We start from the raw sequence: 22,471 nt of genomic DNA, 5'->3' as shown, positions 1-22,471 counted from the left end.
AAATTAGGCTAATCCTCCGCCTTGCAGCGCCGGCACACCAGGTTCTAGTCCCAGTCAGGGAGCCAGATTCTGTCCCGGTTGCCCCTCTTCCAGGCCAGCTCTCTGCTGTGGCCAGGGAGTGCAGTGGAGGATGGCCCAGGTGCTTGGGCCCTGCACCCCATGGGAGACCAGGAGAAGCACCTGGCTCCTGCCATTGGATCAGCGCGGTGCGCCGGCAGCAGCGCGCTGGCCGCGGCGGCCATTGGAGGGTGAACCAAGGGCAAAGGAAGACCTTTCTGTCTTTCTCTCTCACTGTCCACTCTGCCTGTCAAAAAAATTTTTTTTAAAATAAAATGAGGCCTTGGTGGATACTAGCAAACACTATGCCCCTGGAGTTTCAGGAACCGTTCAAATATGAACCATGAAATCAGCTACGTGTCCTCATCCTCACAGCGGGCTGTATCTGGTCCTTCGTCAGAGGACAGACAGGCCGTTCTTCTCCGGGATATGCCGTGTAGTAAGTCTCCTCTTGTGTTCAGTCTGCACTCCCCAGAGGAAATAAAGGTCTGAACAGTTCCTAAAACAATGGTTTTCCTGAACCACCAGATGGTTTATGTGGCCTACATGATGACCAAATATTTCTGCAACCTCCATCCCTTCTAGTTCTTAGAGACCAAATCTTACTGTTTGCACAAAGACTGAGATTTGCAGTTTGGTCACATCAAGGAGTTCAGTGAGTTACTGAAAAAGGTCACCCCTATAGTCACGTCGCTGTTCTCAGCAGCAGTATTTTTATTTTCTTTTGGGGGCAATAATGCCGCCTAAGGAACCAGGTTCTCTGTATCAATCACTTGTTCATTACCTGTAAGGCCCACGCAGTTTTTCAACGTACATGGATTCAAATTTTCTTTCCTGGGTCAAGGACACAAGCGTCCTAATATTTTCTATCGCCTCTGTTGCAATCTGTAATGTAGAACAGACTTTCATTACAAGTGGGTGCTTCGATTTCTGAAACAGTAAGGATACATCTTAGCACTCCTGTCTTACAGGGACTGGCTTTCAATTCAGTTAAAAGCAAAGGCAGAACATGTTCTTCAGGACCAGCTCTATGACAGAACAGACACGTCTGGCTGTGGCAAGCACAGCTGATAAGTCTTCAAGTCTCCACATGCCTGGGGAGCTGGGGGCAGCAGGAACAGTGCCCTGAGCTCCAGGGGCCTGGCTCCACTCCCAGCCCTGCTCCCACGCAGCTCCGTGACTGGCATTAGTCACCAATGGCTGCTGTCTTCCTAGGGTGAGGTTCCAGAAGGAGGGATGAGAGAGTGATGATCTTTTCCCCACGCACACTCTCCTTAGAGAACCTGTCCACCCACAGTGCGATGAGAGACCAGCTACAAACAGGACGAGCCTGCTTTCCGTATTGGATTAAACCAGTGACACACACCCAGTGGATCTGTGTCCGTCACATTCAGCCTGCAGGACCACGAGGCAGGCACCAACCTGAGCGGCCCCGGGGGTTCAGCAGCCAATGTCGCCCCCTGAGGAGCCACCCAGGCTTGTGCAGGTGGTCAGGATGCACAGGACGAGGAGCAGGACAGGTGGGCCGAGAGCCTCGGCACAACACAGCTGCGGCTTCTGAGAGACTGCGGACAGAAACCTGTGCTTCCCTGTGGCCTTGTGTCAAGTCTCTCTTACCCAAATTAGCCAGAGCCGTTTTCTGGTTCTTACAGCCAAACCACCATTGATGACTGTTAATTGTTGAGGGCTTTAACTATTCTGTCTACATCGGAATTCTGCAGTTGAGTCATCTAACCCATCAGCACTTTGAGCACAGAATCTTACTTCGAGATTGTTTGTTTTATCAGCTTTAAGACACAGGTCAGTCTCTGTGACCAGAAGAAAGCAAGACGTGGGATAACTGAAGCCAAGCAACTCTGTCCTTAATAAGGAATTAGAGAACAGTGATAGCTAGAATATGAATCACCTTGAATGAATGATCTATCCAGTCTCATACCATCCTCCAAGCCAATTATTTCTGTTTCCACTTATGAAGTGACTTGTCTATAGTGCTGTCCTCAGGAAACAGCTGACCAAGGATTCACACCCGGCTATCCGAGGCCAAGGCCACGCTGCAGACCCACGCGCTATTCCTCCCCCACTGCATTGACAACTTCACACTCAGTCCTTGGTTTTCTGGCTGTGGCCACTTTGTGGGTTAGCTTGGTGCTGCAAGCTCCTAATCTCAGCGAGTGGGCAGGGCCTGAGTCTTGATGCTTGTGAGAAACTTAGGCTATTTTTGCTAAGTTGACCAGCCTGTTGATCAGCCAGTCATTAGCAGGCTATGCACAGCTGTATTAACTCCGATGGTAGAATTTTAGATCATCAGTTACAGTCACAAACACGATCCTGTTCAAACTTCTCAGCATGGCACGCCTCTCCCCTTCACTGCCCAGTAACCAACACCTTCATTATCAAGCCCTTTTCTTGAAAATCCGAATGGGAATGTCCTTAATTCCAATGTACCTTAGTCATAATCTGCACCCAGGTAAATTACAGCATTTCTTTTCAGTTATTTGGGAGTTTTTCTAGAATCTTCTAAGTTGGCTGAGCAAACAAAATTGAACTATGTTTGAATTGCTGATAAGTACCAGAGTTCCCAATCTCATACTATATACCCATACTGCAAAAAGTTCACGGGAAATGGAATTAAAAGTTAAGGTTATTTTGGTATCAAACTTTTGAAATCCTATGCATTTTTTCATGTTATTTTAAAACACTATTATGTTAAAGTAGCTACTGCAAAAAAATTAGGTGCAGATGTGGCATAGGGAGCTAAGCCTCTGTCTGTTCACTGGCATCCCCAAAGGGCACCAGTTCATGTCCCAGGTGCTCCTCTTCAGATCCAGCTCTTTGCTTATGGCCTGGGGAAGCAGCGGAAGATGGCCCAAGTGCTTGGGCCCCTGCATCCACATGGGAGACCAGGAAGAAGTTCCAGGCTTCGGATCAGCCAGCTCCGGCCATTTGCGGAGCGGACCAGTGGATGGAAGACCTTTCTCTGCTTCTCAAATAAATAGAATTAAAAAAAAAAAATTAGGGGGCTGGTGCTGTGGTACAGCAGGTAAGTCTGCAGCCTGAGATGCCAGCATCCATGTGGGCAATGGTTTATATCCCAGCTGCTCCTGTCTGCCCAATCCAGGTCCCTGCTAATGCTCTTGAGAAAGAAGCCGAAGACGGCCCAAGTGCTTGTGCCCCTGCCACCCATGAGGGAGACCCAGAACAAACTGCTGGCTTCTGGCTTCAGCCATTTGGGGAATGAACCAATTATTTGGGAGTTTTTCTAGAACCTTCTAAATTGATGAAAAGATCAAAGATCTCTCTTGTCTCTCTGTAACTTTGCCTTTCAAATAAATAAACTTTTTTTTTTTAATTAGATCTGTTGTTCATGATCTGATTCTTAAAAATAAAGACATGCCTGGTGCAACTTCTCATTTCACACAGGTGGAAAACAAGGGCCAAGAAAGTTGGGGACCTTTGTCAACATCACGCTCCCCAAGTGGCAAGGTCACCGACAACTTGTAATATTGCTCAATTCCATCTGCCTGCTCCTGCCAAAATTCTGACAACTGCCCGTGTTAGCCACTTTTAAAAGAGCTAAAGCCGGCCGGCGCCACGGCTCAGTAGGCTAATCCTCTGCCATGCGGCGCCGGCACACCGGGTTCTAGTCCCGGTCGGGGCGCCGGATTCTGTCCCAGTTGCCCCTCTTCCAGGCCAGCTCTCTGCTGTGGCCAGGGAGTGCAGTGGAGGATGGCCCAAGTGCTTGGGTCCTGCACCCCATGGGAGACCGGGATAAGCACTTGGCTCCTGCCTTTGGATAGGCGCGGTACGCCAGCCACAGCGGCCATTGGAGGGTGAACCAACGGCAAAAGGAAGACCTTTCTGTCTCTCTCTCACTGTCCACTCTGCTTGTCAAAAAAAAAAAAAAAAAAAAAAAAAAAAGGAGCTAAAGCCATTATCTCAGCTAGGTTCAAGATGTTTTCTTCCAGGTAACTTGTCCAAGAAACATTTATTTTCCAGTCTGGCAATTTTCCCTTCCAATATGCGGAGATCGGGGGCGGGGCGGGGGGGGGGGCAGAACTACAGGTAGTTCTCCAGCAGCTGGCTGTGACACCCAGAAACCAAGGAAATGATGGCCCAAAGCAGCCACAGCAAGGCGAGCTGCGGGCACGCAGGGACGCACAAGCCGGGGAACTGGAGTCCCGGGAGCTGCAACCCAGGGAGGATGCAGGGCAGAGGTGAGACGGAAGCCTTCTGACAAAACCCGGGGTGATGCTGGTGAGGAGACTGGGAGAGGAGCTGGCCGCAGAGAACTGGGCCGTGCAGCTGCGTGAGGAGCGCCCGCCTCACCCTGACGCCACACAGCTGGAGAGCGCTGCTGCGCCTGGAGGCGCTCTTCCTTGGAGAGACCCTGTCTGCCCCACTGTGCCAGCGGAGGGAAGCCCAGCTGCGTGACGCTTGCTCCAGTTTACGAAACGTGGTGCTAGACAAAGTGCATGGACGATTTCACCTCCCCTGTGTCAGTGAAGGAATACCGCTTCACAGGACTGAGAGAAAACGGGTTCACCGCTGCACCTTAAACACTGAAGGGCGTGGGAAGAAAACACCTTGAACCTAGCTGAGGTTTACGTAGATTTATACACATTTAAACACAGAAAAGCTTTGAAAGCAGACCTGGACTTGAATCCCCGTCACACCTTCAACTTCTGTTTGCCTCTGGGGCTGGATGTTTGCAAACCCGAGGTAACAGCAGCGCCTGCGTCTCAGGAGTACCGAGAGGGAGCAAGGAGTGGGAGCACACACACTGCCCGGTGCAAGGCCCAAGTCAGCCGCGGCCCGAGAGGCAGAGCCACAACGGGGCATCACTGCCCCCTGGTGGCCGCCGTGCCCAGGCATGGAACTCCTGGCCGAGCCGCTCAGGGGAGGTGCTCTCTGGTACTGGCTTGCTCTTCCACAGGCCGCCTCTGCCCTGGGGTCCCCTCATGTGTGACTCAAGGTGACAGCTGTCGCAACAACGGCACGGCGCACATGAGGGGACAGATGGCGTATCCTCTCAAAACCCAGAGGTCCTGTAAGGTGCTCGGTTAAGTACTTCACGCATCATCCCCTTTCCAAGCTCTAGGCAAGAACACATGGGCGTTGAGAACTGGGACTGGAAGTGACAGGACCTGTGTCCCAGAAGCCACCGACCCGGACCGAAGCCCTGCCCGACCCACCTTTCCAGCCGCTTCCAGCTCTTTTTTATCTCTCTTGGCGTTTCCGGCCAGCATCTTCATTTCAACAATTCCTGACACAGCAATAATCGGAACAACCGACAGCAGCAAAAGGGTCAACTGCCAACCGTAGATAAACGAGATGATAATGCCGGTGCCAAGGTTGGCCGTGTTCTGGGCGATCAAGGCCAGCCTGGTGCCCGTGGCCTGGAAGAGAAGAGCGGGGCGCCGGGCTCGAGTTCCCTGGCCCTTCCTGGCCACACCTCCGAACACTTGCGCCTCTCCTGCCGGGGAGCCACCCTCCCAGAACCGCGGGGTCAAGCAGCCCCACTGCACCCCGGCCACTCTGAGGACGCTGTGAGAGATCTGACACACAACATCCACTTCTCCAGAGGGCTGGCATCCCCAGCGACCGTCCGCCTCGGGGCACCCAGCAGCAGGAATCCGCCTTTGTACCTCTCAGGACAGAGGACACTGTAGCGGGCTGGAGCCGTCCCCTACTCCCCGCCCCCACCAGCGTCGGGCTGGGGACTGAGCCCCTCAGCGTCAGCCTTCCTTCCCCTGGAGGCAGCGCTTGGCTCAGGGTTGCCCATGTGCCCCAAATTAGCCCTCAGGGAACGGCTTCTGAGTGGTGCTGCAGGCACATGTGTGGGCCTGTACCCGATCTAACATCTGCGGGCGGCCATCCTGTGGCCAGGGTAGCTGGGGCTGGAGCTCAGAGCCTCACCGTGGAAGGCACCTGAACCTAACCTCCCTGCGTCGGCGCAGCCACCTGGGCCGGGCACTCTGCTCCTTGGCAGCTGCAGCTGTGTGTGTTGCAGAGAACACCAGAAGAGGCAGTCTACCTACTCCTTGGACTTGGGCGGCATCCGTGGCAAGTCTTGTAGAAAGTGCACCAGTACTGTTTTTATGATCATCAAACCAGCTCATGTCCTGCGGTGCAAAATACATCCTGCGATTAGTTTGCAAGTAGAACAAAACGTGCCAAGTCAGACAAAACCTCCTGTAGCAGCTGTGCTGAAGAAATGTCCACACTTGACAGGGGTACTGAGGTTTGGGGGAGACCTCACATGTACTGGCAAGTCCTGTGCCCTGAACACCCCCACCCCCAGACCACTCTGCAGTGATGGGGAACATCTCAGTTGGGGGCGGGGCAGGGCCCAGGTGGCAGCCGTGCCCCCTGCCAGCTACACCGGAGGTTGGGGCCCATGAGGACATCCCATCCACCCCATGTTTACAGACACACCCTCTGCCCTCTTTGGTGGTGTCCCCCACAGATGGTGGTGGAGCCATGCAGGACACATTCTGGAAAATTCTAGGCAGGAGAAAAGGAGAAAAGCAGCCCTGACTTCTTACCACGTTCTTGTTTGTTTCTAAAGTAAGGGTTAAAAGCTTATGTCTGAGTATATTTGAGTTTTAGGTACAAGCTATTCATCCATAGCATTGTTTACTTTCCTAAAAAATAATTTTCCTAGCAAGCGTTTAAGAGATACTGAAAAAAGGTGGCAAACTCAGACTTGCTCAAAATGTTCCACCTGCTGTGTGCCCTTTTTTGAACAGGAATTGAATGGATTTCCTGCCCACTGGAAGGGTAAGATTCTAGTCCTCGCTCAGGCCTTGCCTAGGAAAACAGACTTGGTGTTTGCACACCTAGACATGTCCTGCACCAGACCAAGAACTTGTCAAGAGTCAGCAATGTCTGAATGCATTACCCAGTGAATTAGTATGAACACACAGCTCAAGTAAGACAGGAACAACATTCAGTCACAAATACTCAGGAAAGCCTATACGTGGTATGACTGTGGTACATGAACTTGAATGCTGCCATGCACTTCTTTAAGGGCATCCTGGGGCCGCAAGGACTCCCAGGGCCAGTACAGGATCCAGAGAACAGATACAGGTCCTTGGAAATGAATGTCCACATGTCTGGAGACAGTTATAGAACAAGCCAAAGGCTACCAAAACGACACCCACCCCCATGAAAACCCTGAGCAGTCTTTGCAAACTGCAGGAGGAGAACAACTGGCAGGAGCCTGACTGAGCCCTGCATGAAACACACACGTAAAACCAGGAAGACGAGAGGGGTCCAGAAACCGGAAGGCATCACCAGTGCGTGCACTTACCTGCCTCAGCATGGCTCTGAAAGCCATCGACCGCAGCCTCGTGGTGAGGATCTCGCCAGCTTTCCCAAACGTGAAGCCCTGGTGGGGAACAAAGGCCGTTGTCCCCTTTGATCATCACTAGTATTCCAACAGGTGCATGTGAACCAGCCATTCAAATCACCAAAATCTGAGACCGAATACTAACTCAAAGTTTCAACTTAAGATACCTGCACTGTCTAATCATGAGTGTGTATCTGAGTCATAAGCCTGAAAGTGTCTACTTCGGGCTTCTAAGCCATTCTAGGTGGGTTTAGATTTCAAATCTTTCAAGGACAACAGCTCAGTGACAAAGATACTGTATTCTATTCCAATTTGCAGAATGTTCTTAACACATTGTCAATAAACCAGCTTTAGTAACAAAATCAAGAATACCTTTCAGCTTATGCAATGCCAGGGAGCACGCACTTAATTTATTTTTTAAAGATTTGTTAGAGCTTGTCTTGTGGTGCAGAGGGTCACACTACAGCCTGTCACACCGGCATCCCCTGGGAGTGCTGTTTCCAGTTCTGGCTGCTCCACTTCCAATCCAGCTCCCTGCTAACACTCCTGGGAAGGCAGCGGAAGACAGCCCGAGTATTTGAGCCCCTACCACCTATGTGGGAGACCTGGATAGTGTTCTGGGATTCTGGCTTCAGCCAAGCCCAGCCCTGGCCATTGGAAAATGAACCAGTGAATGGAAGATCGATTTCTTTCTCTTGCTGCACCTTTCAACTTAATTATTGAAAGCCCAGAGCAACAGAGAGTGAGAGTGATTTTTTTTTTTTTTTTTGACAGGCAGAGTGGACAGTGAGAGAGAGAGACAGAGAGAAAGGTCTTCCTTTGCCGTTGGTTCACCCTCCAATGGCCGCCATGGCTGGCACGCTGCGGCCGGCGCACCGCGCTGATCCGAAGCTAGGAGCCAGGTGCTTCTCCTGGTCTCCCATGGGGTGCAGGGCCCAAGCACTTGGGCCATCCTCCACTGCACTCCCTGGCCACAGCAGAGAGCTGGCCTGGAAGAGGGGCAACCGGGACAGAATCCGGAGCCCTGACCGGGACTAGAACCCGGTGTGCCAGCGCTGCTAGGTGGAGAATTAGCCTATTGAGCCGCGGCGCCAGTCAATCTTTTTTTTTTTTTTTTTTTAAAGTTTATTTATTTATTTGAAAGTTACAGAGAGAGGCAGAGACAGAGAGGTCTTCCATCCGCTAGTTTACTCCCCAAATGGCCACAACAGCCAGAGCTGCACCGATCTGAAGCTTGGAGCCAGGAGCCTCTTCCAGGTCTCCCATGTGGGTGCAGGGGCCCAAGCACGTGTGCCATCTTCCACTGCTTTTTCAGGCCATAGCAGAGAGCTGGATGGGAAGAGGAGCAGCCGGGACTAGAACCGGTGCCCATATGGGATGCAGGTGCTTCAGGCCAAGGCATTAACGCTGCAGCACAGTGCCAGTCCGAGTGATCTTTCATCCATTGGTTCACTCCCCAAATCTAGTAATGGCCAGGGCTGGGACAGGATGAAGCCAGGAGCCTAGAACTCCATCCAGGTCTCCTACATAGGTGGCGGGGCCCAAGTACTTGAGCCATGTTCCACTGCCTTCCCAGGTGCACTAGCAGGAACCTGGATCAGAAGCTGAGCAGCTGGGATGCCCACTGGCACTTATGGAGTAAATACATCTCACGAGGGGCCTGCTTTAGTGTCACACCCTGGAAGAGTTGCCAGTTCCGTTACACAGTCCCTCTGCTCTCAGGCTGGGGGAACAATTAGGCTATTCTTCCTCCCAAGCTCCTTGCCAGACAATTCCCCGCTTCCTAATTACCACGTGCAAACTGGAGAGCAGCCCAGACTTCCAGAGGCGGCTGGCTGATGCTGACCTCTAGCCACACGGGGTGCAGGGGAAGCCACTCCACTGAGCTAACAGGTCGGGCAACCGTGCAGGGGTGAGTCCGCTCCACTCCAGGTGTGCCTCGTCCAGGACCGGTGTGTCCTCACCTCCCCCTCTGCAGCAGACTGCTCTGGGCAGCCACGGGCACCCCAGTTCATATGTGAACGCCAGCATCCCTGCAGCCCCTACACTTATCACCCACTCCCTCACACGCTGGGCCTGGAGCTGGGTCAGAGCACTCAGGTGCAACTGGCAAAGTCATGATCTGGAAACACAAAGCTGGTCTTCCTGTTACCATGGGTCCAACAACACTAAGAGAAGCAACCCTGGCACGCCTGGGTGACACGATTTGCCAACTTCATGACTGTATTTTTTTTTTTCCACAGGCAGAATGGACAGTGAGAGAGAGAGACAGAGAGAAAGGTCTTCCTTTTTGCCGTTGGTTCACCCTCCAATGGCCACCGTGGCCAGCGCACTGCGCTGATCCGATGGCAGGAGCCAGGTGCTTCTCCTGGTCTCCCATGGGGTGCAGGGCCCAAGCACTTGGGCCATCCTCCACTGCCCTCCCTGGCCACAGCAGAGAGCTGGCCTGCAAGAGGGGCAACCGGGACAGAATCTGGTGCCCCGACCGGGACTAGAACCTGGTGTGCCGGCGCCGCAGGCGGGGGATTAGCCTAGTGAGTCGCAGCGCCGGCCCACATGACTGTATTTTTTTAAGGTCTGTGATGCTCACCAGGTTAAGGAGATCAATGAAATTTGGTAGAAGCCTAACTATGTAGAAAAGTACAATTAGGCCAAGTTTGGGTAGTTCATCTTGGTCAGGTCTGCAGTACTGGACTGCAAAGCGTATGTTCTTTCCAGGAGTTTATCAGTTAAGCAGCAATAGGTCAGAGAAGTTACTTGGACCACATAGAGAACAACAAGGAAGAAATGCTGCTGTGCTGTTTTGCCTGTTTGCAATCTGGCGAGTTGAAGAGGTTCTCACACTCTGTGAACTCGAGTGTCTTTCCCCTAGCAGTGCGTGTTTGCTGAAGACAATCTGAGAACTCAAGGTCACTCAGCACACACCCAGCTGGCCCCCAGCACACCCTGTCCTCTTGGCGAGTCTGACCTCCGAAACAGCCTCTTGCCAGCTGTCTGCCACTCGCTGCAGACGTGGGCTCTGGACGCTCCCTTAGGCTGTGGTTGCTCCCGCTGAGCCACAGCCTAGATCAGGAAGGGGCAGCGTGGGTACCCACCTGGAGGAAGAAAGTGAAGAAGGAGAGGATCCCCAGCCCCAGGAACAGCAACGAGAACATGTTGCACTTCCGCTGCTTCACCGCGTCGTCCCCGGGGCCAAAAACCTGCAGAGGAACAAGGGAGACAGCCGCTCGGGGTGCGCCACCAGTCCTCACTGATTCCTCCAGGAGTCCCGGCCTGGACATCCCAGTTTTAAAACTACAGTTTGTGATAAAACATACAGAACATACAATTTAGCCTTTTGGCATTTTGAGTGTGTGATGCAGTGGCACCAAATCCATCCCTGCTGTGGTGCAGGTCTCACCACCCTCCGCCTCTAGGATTCCCTCGTCTCCCCAGACTGAAGCTGCACACACTCGACAGGGGCTCCCCCTCGCCCATCCTCTCAGCCCCCGGGGCCCTCTGTTCTCCATTCTAGCTCTAGGAGTTTGAGGACAGCCCAGGTATTAGCGTGGGTGGAAGCACTGCGTGCAGACTTGAAGTGGTTGCACATTACAGTGTTTACCCCCTTCCTATCTCCTTCCTGACCCTGGCCCCAGCCTTCACTCTCTCCTCGGGGCCTCAGCTAGCCTCCCCCGCCCCCACCTGCCCCGATCATTGCACCTCAAGGAGCACTGTATACCGTCTACTCCCCTACCGCCCTATCCTGCTTTCAAGACTCTCATTATCCCTCGACACCCTACACACTTGGTTCTGCTGGGGTGCTGTGTCTGCCGCAGTAGGTAGTATGTTGTTTTTCCTGTGTACCGTGAATCTCCAGGGCCAGGGATAGTACTTGGCACAAGGGAGAGGCCCAAAATAAACTGCAGGCCACAGCTCTTGAATTGCAAGAGAGCTGGGGACTGCCTTATTTTGAAATTTTAAAAGCCTTGGAGTCCTGATTGTTTATGTTCTTAACTATAGAACTATAGTTCAATGTCATAGGTATAAAAAAGTTAACCTGACGGAGATAATCCATGCTTAATCAAGAGGTCTCTCCATAATGTTGGAGGTGGGCTAAGGGGGCTACACAACGTATGTTCTGGGTTTCTGGAGGTAACTGCCAATGAAGATCCCCAGTGAACTGAACTGAATGGGTCAGCGGGAGCTTTCTTCCCCCCTCTCAGATTCCCCAAGTCTTGGAAGGACGACAGAAACAGTGACGGAGTGGCTGTCACTTCTGAGTACCTACCACGAGGCAGACACCCTCAAGTGCTTTCCACACGGTTGCCTCTTAATCCTCAGCCATCCTATGAGCAGCTTATTTTACAGGGGCAGAGACTGAGATAGAGAGAGGAAGGCATTTTGCCCAGTCTGGCCAGGCAGGGGTACACGGAGCCTGGACTCCCATGAGACCTAGGATTTCCTCCACCCACTCCCCAGCACACTGGGAGATGTGGGCTGGCTCCTCTCCACTAACCAGGGGCCATCACTGCCTGAGCCCAGTTTCCCCAAGGTGTAGAGAACACAATGCCATTCTTCATGGATTTTACATTTTATAATTTCATTAATATCATCTCAGAATGGCTCAAAGGCTGCTTTTCTGTTCTTTGTTCCTCATAGAGGAGTTGCGGACGTTGGCCTGGTTTAATTTCAGTCTGCGTCCGCCCTGATCTCACACCCACCGCGATCATCTCGGAGAATATGACTGAAAAGGCCGGCTGCAGAGCCCCGTTGGCGACGGCACACACTGTTCCCACCACGAAGTAGGGCCACTCGGTCTTGTTCAGTTTCAAGATCTTCAGGAAGGACACCGGTGGCACAGTGGCATCCTAGAAGAAAGATCAGGACATAGGGGTCACGACCCAGCAGTGCCCAGAGCGCCGAGCAGCAGAGGGGACCGGCCAGTTCCTGGAGATCACACAGGTACACACAAAACACCACCAGCAGCCGCAGATGCTGCAGCAAGCTAAGTACGACCGTCCACTCAAGAGGCAGTCTCTGTGGTGTGCCCAGCCAGCCTGCATCTTAGCCTCAGCAGGGCGAGAAGTAGCAGGACGGGGGCACAAAACACCCGAGAGTCCAAGTCTCCGCTCGGCACTCACCCAGCTGCGCCAGTGTGCTCGGCACGACGGGGCTCTGAGCGCTGACTGGCTTCCCTAACAGGAATGGTGTCAGATCGGATGACACAGTCCGTGCAGTGGGTGAGAAATGCCTGCAGATCCAGGATGCCACTACTGGCCACAGATCGCGGGCTTGCGCTCCCTGCCCCAGACCCCCGCCCAGTGCTGCCTTTCCCGTGACATGTCCCCAGCTCCAAAAGCAACCACTCAGGCTCCTTTCCACACTGTTTCCTGAGCAAACATCCCCTATTTCAGAGCTTAGCTTGTTTTGTGCCTCTTGTGTCTGGTTTATATGCCTCCTTTTCCAGTGTCAATTACGCTTAGAGGTGCAGACTATGTCTTAAAATTCTTAGGACTCAGTGCCCCATGCTATGGCACAGCAGGTAAAACCGCTGCCTACATCACTGGCGTCCAACGTGGGTGCCAGTTCGAGTCCTGGCTGCTCCACTTCCGATCCAGCTCTCCGCTAATGCACCTAGGAAAGCAGCAGAAGGTGGCCCAAGTGCTTGGGCCCCTGCATGGATGTGGGAGACCTGAAGAAGCTCCTGGCTTCAGATGCGCCCAGCCCCAGCTGTTGCAGCCATTTGGGGAGGGAACCAACGCATGGAAGATCTTTCTGTGACTCTTGCTCTAATTCTGCCTTTTAAATAAATACATAAATCTTAAAAAAAAATTAACCCAATTCTTGGCACATACCAGAGTCTCAGCAAGTGTTGAACAAAATGCTCAACCATAAATGTTTCAGGTATCATAAAGGAGGACATTCTGGGGTGGGTGCTGCCTTTCAGGGTCAGGGTTAGGGTCCTGGCTCTGCTTCCTGACTCCAGCTTCCTGCTAATACAGATATTGAGAGGCAGCAGGTATGGGCTCAGGTGGTTGGGTTCCTGCTACTCAAGAAGGAGATCTAGACTTTCTGGTTCTTGTTTAGGCCTGGGCCAAAACCACCTGTTGCATGCATTTGGGGACTGAACCCGTCAATGGAAAATCTCTCTGCATGTGTATGTGTGTGTCTCAAAAACAAAAAGAAGATCCTGACACTAGAAGCTGGTCAACATTAAACTATAAACAGAGGTAGATACGGCATCTTACAGCCTTCAGGTTATGTCAACAGGTTCTATCTGCAACTATGAAACAGAGAGCAGAGAAGTAGGGTCTACTCAGCCCTGCTTTCAAACTGCCCGTCTCTTCTGTGTTCAATGCATTACATCCTAGCCAGCTGGCACTTTCTCCTAGTCCCTGTCTCCAGTATCAAAAATGAGCCTCAGGGCCAGTTGGGTATCCGGTAAAGCCGCCACCTGCATGCTGGCATCCCACATGGGTAGCCAGTTCAAGTCCTGGCTGTTCCACTTCCGATCCAGCTCTCTGCTATGGCCTGGGGAAGCAGAATATGGCCCAAATACTTGGGCCTCTGCACCCATGTGGGAGACCCAGAGAGACTCCTGGCTCCTGTCTTTGGATCGGCGCAACTCCAGCCACTGTGTCCAGTTGGGGAATGAACCAGTGGATGGAAGACCTCTCTTGTTCTCATGCACGCGCTAGCGCGCTCTTGCTCTCGCTCACTCTCTCTCTCTCTCTCTCCCCTTCTCTGTGTAACTCGGACTTTCAAATAAATAATCTTAAAAAAAAAATGCGCCTCTCCTCAGGTTGCTGCTCTTCAACACACACACACAACAGGTCTTCCCAGGCCCCTCTAGGCAAACATCATTTCTTTTTGTACAGTTCTTTAAATCCTTTTGTGATGGCACTTAGGACGATCTTGTTGGGGATGGCATTTTTGCCTCCCACTTCTCTGTCTTCAAGAGCAATGCTCCTCTAGCTAGACTCTAGAGCCAGGAGTCTGGCCTAATGGTTAAGTCGCCGTGTCCCACATCAGAGGGCATGGGTTTGATTCCCAGCTCCTGCTCTTGACTCCAGCTTCCTACTCATGCAGACTGTGGGAAGCAGCTGTGATGGCGCAGGTAATTGGGTCCCTGTCACCCACTTGAGCACCTGGACTGTGTCCCTAGTTGCTGGCTCCAGGCCCGGCCCAGCCTTAGCTGTTGCAGGTATTTGGGGAGAAGCAGTTGTTGGGAGCTTCCTCTCTCTCCTGTATCTCTCTGAGCGAATGAATGAATGAATTTTTAACAAATAAAAATATCAGTCTCTAAAGATTTACTAAATGAACTCTCAAAATAAATGAAAGAAAAAAATGAAAAGTAGGTAATTCCACAGCTAAAAAGGGAAAAATTATTTATCTTACTTAGGATAATGAACCTCCACAACAGCACAACTGCCATTCTTCCCGTAGCTATACTTCCTTTAGAGAGAAAAAGAAGATTTATTTATTTGAAAGGCAGAGTTACAGAGAAAGAAAAATAAAGAGATGTCTTCCATCTGCTGGTTCATTTGCCAAATGCCTTCAACAGCTAGGGCTGCACCAGCCTTAAACCAGGAGCCAGGAACTCCCTCTGGGTCTCCCATGTGGACACAGGGGCCCAAACACGTGGGCCACTTTCCACTGCCTTCCCAGCCCATTGGCAGGGAGTTGGATTGGAAGCCGAGCATCCAGGACTCGAACCAGCACTCATACAGGACATTGGCATTGCAGGTAGCAGCTTAACCTGCTGCACCCAACACTGCCCTCCCTCTCCCCCACAATATACTAAGACCCTAAAAGAGCCTTTGTAACCTCTGCAATACATAATAATGCTATCAATTATTGGCTGGATTAGATTCCTCAGGCCAACACAAGAGTAAAAGGAAACTTGGCTTGTATCAACAAATAATACCCAACTGTATCAAAACCATATCTCGAAATAAAATGCCTTTTGTTAGAATGGATTCCCTCTCTATTTTAAAATTACCTAATTTGAATTAACATCCTAAGTGTTCAGGTGAAGAAAGTTAAATAAAATTTTGCTATTTCTGGCCATTCCTTCCTTTTTCCTAGAGAATTCCAGTCTTATTCAGAGCACCAATATATACAGCAATAAGATTCAGTTTCCCACACTGCTTTGCAGCTAAGTATAGCCATGTGATCCAGTTATGGCCAACGATGTGTAAGTACTGCACAGGACTGTTGGAAACCTTTCGTCCTACTGCCTGGAACTCAGGTGTGACGGCTTAACCTTCAGGGGTCATCTTAGGTTCACCTGAGGCAGACTCCACACCCAGGATAATGAAGGCAAGGATCAGAGGAGCCTGAATCCACAGGGACTCTGGAGCCCTTGGTTTTTTATCTACAATTTTTTTTTCTTACGTGAGAGAGAAATAAAAACTCTTAAATTTTCTAAGATTGATGTTATTCTAGGTTTTCTTTACAGTTAGTCAAACAAGATTCTATGTAACAGCAAATGCAAATATCAAGCCTTTGAATTTTGCATTACCCCTATTACCTCTGGACCTCAAAGATGAATGGAATCTTTAATATCAATATTAAGCAGCCCAATGCTTAGATTACCTTTTTGGATCCATGCTTTTCCCACTGTAAGTCCATTTTAAATTAGAAGTGATTTCAATTCACTATCACATGCATTTCAAATTTCCTTTTTTAAAAACAGTGTGTTTCATAGTGGGAATAATCTGTGTCTGAAAACATTTGCAAGACTAAGAATTTCAAAAGCAAAACAATAAATAATTGTTAAAAATTTTATTTATTTGAAAGGTAGGCAGAGAGAGAGATACCTCTCAACACTGGTTCACTTCCTGATGGCCAGGGCTAGGCTGAGGCCACAGCCAGGAGCCAGGAACTCAATCCAGGTCTGCTGTGTAGGTGGCAGGGACCCAAATACTTGAGTCATTACTGCTGCCTCTGAGGGTCTGCATTAGCAGAAGCTAGAGTCCGAACCAGGAATTGAACCCAGATACTCCGAGGTGGAATGCGAGCACCTTAGGCCAAATGCCCTCAAGACTTAATTCAAGTGGAAAACAACTTACAAGTTCACTGTCTTCTGTATCATGGCCATTCTGATGCATTCGTGAATTTCTAATGCTTTTATGGGTGGAATTCCTAACTATTCGAGATTTCCAGCCATTTGGGGCCATAGCAGTGGCAGCCTCTTCACCATTTAGTTCAACTTCATATTCTTCTGACTGAATCTGGCTCCCTGATGTCTGAAATAAAAGAACAGGAAAACACGTGTGTGTGTTGTAGGGCAGGGTCCAGACAGATGTAACCTCCCAAGTTCAGAACCATAGCGCAATTGTGAATTCTGCGTGGGTCAAGATGTCTATAACCCCTCGCAGCTTTTCAACCAAAATCAGTGGGAAAACGATAAAAACGTTCATCAATACACAGAAGAAAAAAGGTTAAAAATGACAAGATGGTTAAATTTAATTTGGTCAACAAGAAAATTGAAGTATAAAGAGTACTTTCTAAAAGTTTAAAGACAAGCTCTGCCTAATCCAGCAGTAATGTAGACGTTTCTCTGAGATGGAAAAATCCAGAAAACAAGTTGTGACCACCATGAGAGGGAAAGGAGGGAAGAAGAAAGAACAAAACACTGCCAAGGGCTCAATTAAAGCCACAGACAAGGGAAAAGGAACGAGGGCCTGCTCACTGCCAGACGAAACTGCTCTCCTCCCGGCTCAGCACACTCATCCTCCTTCCTGGCAGTCCTGCGCTGACTCGGGCCTCACCAGAGGGGACCCGAAACCCAGGCCCAGCCTCACTGCCTGCTGTGAGGCCCATTTCCTCATAAACAGGGTAGGAGTGGCATTTCCAACACTTCTGGCTCAAAGCTGAAGAGGGAACAGCAAGCCACGCTGACCTGGGCATTAGGTCTGTCCCTGTTGGCTGCCTGCGTGTTCTCGTCCACACATTTAGGTAAACCTCAAGGGCTGATCCAGGACCTCAGTCGCGGCAGCACTCTCTTGTTCCTGGTCTCCCTGTCAGGTCCTGCCCCAGATCCAGTGTTGTGGCTCGTGTCTCACTGCACACACAGACTCTGAAGTGATGTCTGTTTACTGCCTGATCTTCGCTCTCTGGTTGTGCTTTCAACGCTTGGCAGAACACGAGCGCCGTCCGCGAGTCTACATGTTGCCTTGGACCTTGCTGCTAGGACATGTTCTGCCTAGCAGACTTCTTTACTTGCAGATTCTGAAACCACTTGATAACATTCATAACCAAAACCCAACCTAGGCGAAAGACAGTGTAACTGCTGACCTCCATTCTAACTTCCATCTATGCTCACACCGCTAACAGATCCCGAGAGCAGCTCAAAGACCACCCAGCTGCTGAAGCCTGGAGCCCTCAAAATCTGACTTAGAGAAGTCAAACTGGGCCACCTCTCATGAGGCCTCCTCTTACTTTTCCTCCTTTTGTCATCTCCATGCTATCAGGAGATTCATCTCAATGGACAGTTCTTCCAACAAGCAATTCAGATTTTATCTCCCTTCTATTGCCAAAGGAACGTGACCTGTTTCTCTCATATTTTTCTGTACCTGACTCAAGGCACTCATTTAGCTGGTAAAAGAGGCTTTAGCTGAACAGCTCGTAAGCTCAAAAGCCAGGAATGAAAAGGATATAGTTGAAGCCAATAGCCCTTATTTCTATGCCTACATATATTTCAGCTGGATCAAGTTTAATTGCAAAAAGTAAAACAACCGGGGCCGACGCCGTGGCGCAGTAGATTAGTCCTCTGCTTGTGGTACCAGCATCCCATATGGGCATCAGTTCTAGTCTTGGCTGCCCCTCTTCCGATTCAGCTCTCTGCTATGGACTGTGAAAGCAGTAGAAGATGGCCCAACTCCTTGGGCCCCTGCATCCACATGGGAGACCTAGAAGAAGCTCCTGGCTCCTGGCTTCAGATTGACACAGCTCTGGCCATTGCAGCCATATGGGGAGTGAACCAGCAGAAGGAAGAATGGTCTCTCCCTCTGTAACTCTACCTCTCAAATAAATAAATAAAATCTTAAAAAACAAAACAAAACTAAGACAACCAGGGCCAGTGATGCAGTGTAGCAGGTAAAGCCACCACCTGCAATGCCGGCATCCCATACGGGCACTGGTTCATGCCCCAGCTATTCCACTTCCAACCCAGCTCTCTGCAATGGCCTGGGAAAGCAGTAGAGGATGGCCCAAGTCCTTGGGGCCCTGCACCTGCGTGGGAGACCTGGAAGAGGCTCCTGGCTCCGGATCAGCACGGCTCCAGCAGTTACGGCCAATTGGGAGTGAACCAGCAGATGGAAAACCTCACTCGCTGGCTCTCTGCCTCTCCTTCTCTCTATGTGTAACTCTGACTTTAAAAGAAAGATTCATATTGTTAAATGTAATTATCTTATTTTTTAACAAACAGAAAAATTAAAATACATTAAAGAAACAATTAAAAGCCAAGAGCTCATGTAATTGAGAAACACTGGTAAGTATTTTTAAGAAACCAAACTAAGATAGAATTAAAACTAGATTAGAGGGGTAGGCTTTTGGTATAGTGCGTAAGATGACACTTGAGACATCAGCAACATGTATCGATGTGTGAATTCAAGTCATGGCTTCATTTCCAATTCTAGCTTCCTGAAGAGGTGCACCCTGGGAGGAGCAGGTGATGGCACACATACTTGGATCCCTGCCACTCTCATGGGAGACCTGGATTAAGTTCTGGGCTCCTGGCTTCAGCCTAGCCTAGCCCCAGCTAACTGGGGGGTAACTACCAGATGGGAAATCAATCAATCTCTGTCTGTCTGTCTCTCTCTCACACACACACACATGTATATGTGTATATATATATATATGAAAACATATAAATATATGTATTTTTAGGGGCCAGCGCTGTGGCATAGCAGGTAAAGCTGTTGCCTGCATAGCCGGCATCCCATGTGGGTGCTGGTTTGAGTCCTGGGTACTTCTGATCCAGCTCTCCGCTATGGCCTAGGAAACCAGTAGAAGATGGCCCAAGTCCTTGGGCCCCTGCACCTGCATGGGAAGCTTGGAATAAGCTCCTGGTTCCTGGCTTCAGATCGGCAGAGCTCCAGCCATTGTGGCCATCTGGGGAGTGAACCAGGGGGTAGACGACCTCTCTCTCTCTCTCTCTCTAACTCTGCCTTTCAAATAAACAAATAAATCTTTAAAAATAAATAAATATTTTTAAAACTAACCCGAAGCCCAAGCTTTATGAATGCCACAGCTGGCAGAAATATAAGAGATCACGTGAAGAAGTGAGGACAACAAACCCCAATCTGCTTAGAAACCTTCCCACAGTTACTGCCTGGTTGGTGGCAGGCCTTTTCTATCACATCAGGCCACTATTCCAGCTTCAAACATTAAATTTTTCCTAGGAAATAAGGCTCAGGGAATGAGTCTGAAAGGTCACTGCCCACATCTGCTTGCTCACATGGGACACAGCAACAGGACCGCCAAGGGAGAAAGAAGGTGCCTCACGTGAGGATCCAACATGGCAACACAGGCAAAATCACAGAGCCTTGGCAACCTCTCATGAAGGGAAACTGAAAGGGATTTAAAGTAACTCTCTAGATACTTGAGCTGATGAGAGGATAAAGACCCCCAAGAGTGACTAGGCCAGGGGAAACAGCTGGCACAGACAGCATGATGACCCCTCCTGCTGGAGAATGCTCTGGCAGAGACAAGCCCGAGTCACACAGCTTCCTATCATCAGGCATTCTGACTTCGGGGAGTTTGCACACACTAGTAACTACTGTCTCTCATGCATTTATTTTGTATCAAGTCCTTTCTAAAAACATAACCACTTTACTGATACATGTCAGTATATATGATGGATTCTAAATAGTGCCAGGATTCTAATTATGTATTCCAAATATTGCCATTGTGGCACTGGACTGATATAATAAGCAACAACATGGACTGTTTCACATATTTCAGCAACTTTTTTTCGTGCATCCCAGTGTCTGCTCCTAACTCTCCTGGTGGGTTTAATAATGCAAATGTGGACACTGAGGCTCACAGGAGCTAGCCTCCTTGTCAGAAAACAAGATCATTTTTGACTTAAACTCTTGACCCCATGAGCCACAGTGGCATTGTTTAGAAGAAATACTGGAAACAAACTAAGTAGCCAACTTCAGAGAAATGACTGATGTCACACACTAGTAAAACAGACTGCAAAGCTGTGAATATTTTAATGATGTGTATCTGAAATGTTAAGAACAAAAATAAGTATGCACATAATTTATAATTAATTATATCAAAGCAAATATGCTTTTACAAATCTTTAAGAATCCTGTTCAGAAAATATTTTTAGGTTATTTATTCCATAAGAAACAATAAAATATCTTATGTACTAATAAGATAAATTATTATCCATGTAGCATGGTTTAGGAACTAAACTAGAATGAATGATTTTTAAGACAACCCAGCTACTCACTTCCTAGGGCCACAAATCTTGCCATTGTTCTTACTGAAGTAACACCTGGACAGCAGGGACTCCATTTTGGAGCACTTGAGACTCCATCTTGAGAAAGCACCCCCACCCCGTGGGTCTCTGGTCTGAAACTAGGACCTACAATGCTCGGACAATAGCAGTCCACTGCAATACACTTGGCAAAGCATAGAAAGCCCCTAGCATGATTGCTCAAGCTGAAAGACAGAAAGGCTGCACCTAGGTTAATGATAAAACTGTAATTTGTCTATGTCTCACATATGATTTAGGCCAATACCTGGAATAATGTCAAGATTATAACTGGTATTGTTAAGATTATAATTAATAATAGTTTCGTATAGGCTTTAGGTCAGCTTGCCCTAGTAACCATGTACTCCCCCTGGTCCTAACAACCATGTATTCTTCCTCTTGTTTTTTTTTGTGGTTTTTGCCTTTATAAGCCCTGTTGCTTTGGGTTTTGGGGTCGAGAGTTCTTTAGGTCATGAGCCCGATCTCCACCACCAGCAATAAAGGACCATCGAGTTGTTCAGTAAGTGGTGCTCCTTTGTTTGCACTTGCTCAGGTACAACATTATCAGGATCATTACGAGAGAAATTTTAAGGCACTTGGGCCCTCTCCTACCACTAGCCATCCTAGCATCATCCCTAACCTCAGGCTGGAAGGGCCTGTTACTCTGAACATATTCCACAGGCAATTAAGAAGCTCTGTCCTTCTGTCAAACAAAAAAAAGAAAAAGGAGCCCTGTCCTAAGGAATGCATTCATGCCACCTTTCTTTTTTTTATTTTTTTATTTTTTTTATTTTATTTTTTGACAGGCAGAGTGGACAGTGAGAGAGAGAGACAGAGAGAAAGGTCTTCCTTTGCCGTTGGTTCACCCTCCAATGGCCGCCACGGTCGGCGCGCTGCGGCCGGCGCACCGTGCTGATCCGATGGCAGGAGCCAGGAGCCAGGTGCTTTTCCTGGTCTCCCATGGGGTGCAGGGCCCAAGCACCTGGGCCATCCTCCACTGCATTGCCTGGCCACAGCAGAGAGCTGGCCTGGAAGAGGGGCAACCGGGACAGAATCCGGCGCTCCAACCGGGACTAGAACCCGGTGTGCCGGCGCCGCTAGGCGGAGGATTAGCCTAGTGAGCCGCGGCGCCGGCCTCATGCCACCTTTGGCACCTGATTTTCCGCCCCCTTCCCTCTTCCATGGGTTCTGAATTAGTCTCCAATTTCGACTCTCGGGCATCTTCCTGAAGTGTCCGTTTCTCAGCCTGGCCCTGGCGGCCTTTATTTTCATCATTTACAGAATGCTGTATCAGGAGGAGACAGAAGACAGGGCCAGGAAGCAGATACCTGCATGGTGACGAGTTTGAAGTACACGCCTTCCTTCTTCATCAGCTCGCTGTGGCTTCCTTGTTCCACGACAACGCCATCCTCCAACCCGGCAATGACATCGGCGTTTCGGACGGTAGACAGCCGGTGTGCTATCACAATGGTGGTGCGGCCTTCCCTGGCCTAGAGCGGGGAGGGACACAACCAGGGGGTATCAGGGTTGCGGAACTGACACACTACCACTTCACACACACAGGGCGCACTTGCGTGCAGGTGGTGCGT

At 49.8% G+C, this 22,471-nt stretch overlaps 1 protein-coding gene across 5 annotated transcripts in view; it reads right to left on the bottom strand.

Moving 5' to 3' along the window:
- ABCB4 (ATP binding cassette subfamily B member 4) overlaps positions 1–22,471 on the bottom strand; it is a 69,263-nt gene that overhangs the window by 12,690 nt on the left and 34,102 nt on the right. For 3 of the 5 annotated variants that reach the window (XM_070059859.1, XM_070059860.1, XM_070059862.1), the window contains 8 exons: positions 22,211–22,372; positions 16,462–16,638; positions 12,109–12,255; positions 10,504–10,608; positions 7,370–7,447; positions 5,997–6,179; positions 5,250–5,453; positions 842–942 (listed from right to left, as the gene is read on the bottom strand). In XM_070059859.1, the coding sequence (XP_069915960.1) occupies positions 842–942; positions 5,250–5,453; positions 5,997–6,179; positions 7,370–7,447; positions 10,504–10,608; positions 12,109–12,255; positions 16,462–16,638; positions 22,211–22,372 (1,157 nt within the window). The remainder of the gene's footprint in view (positions 1–841; positions 943–5,249; positions 5,454–5,996; positions 6,180–7,369; positions 7,448–10,503; positions 10,609–12,108; positions 12,256–16,461; positions 16,639–22,210; positions 22,373–22,471) is intronic. The other 2 variants (XM_070059858.1, XM_070059861.1) reach the window with 1 other exon arrangement.

The sequence above is a fragment of the Oryctolagus cuniculus genome, chromosome 16 (genome assembly GCF_964237555.1).
Source record: "Oryctolagus cuniculus chromosome 16, mOryCun1.1, whole genome shotgun sequence".
Classification (NCBI taxonomy): domain Eukaryota; kingdom Metazoa; phylum Chordata; class Mammalia; order Lagomorpha; family Leporidae; genus Oryctolagus; species Oryctolagus cuniculus.
The sequence above is the reverse complement of the archived record's forward strand: the minus strand, read 5'-3'. Positions and strand labels throughout refer to the sequence as shown.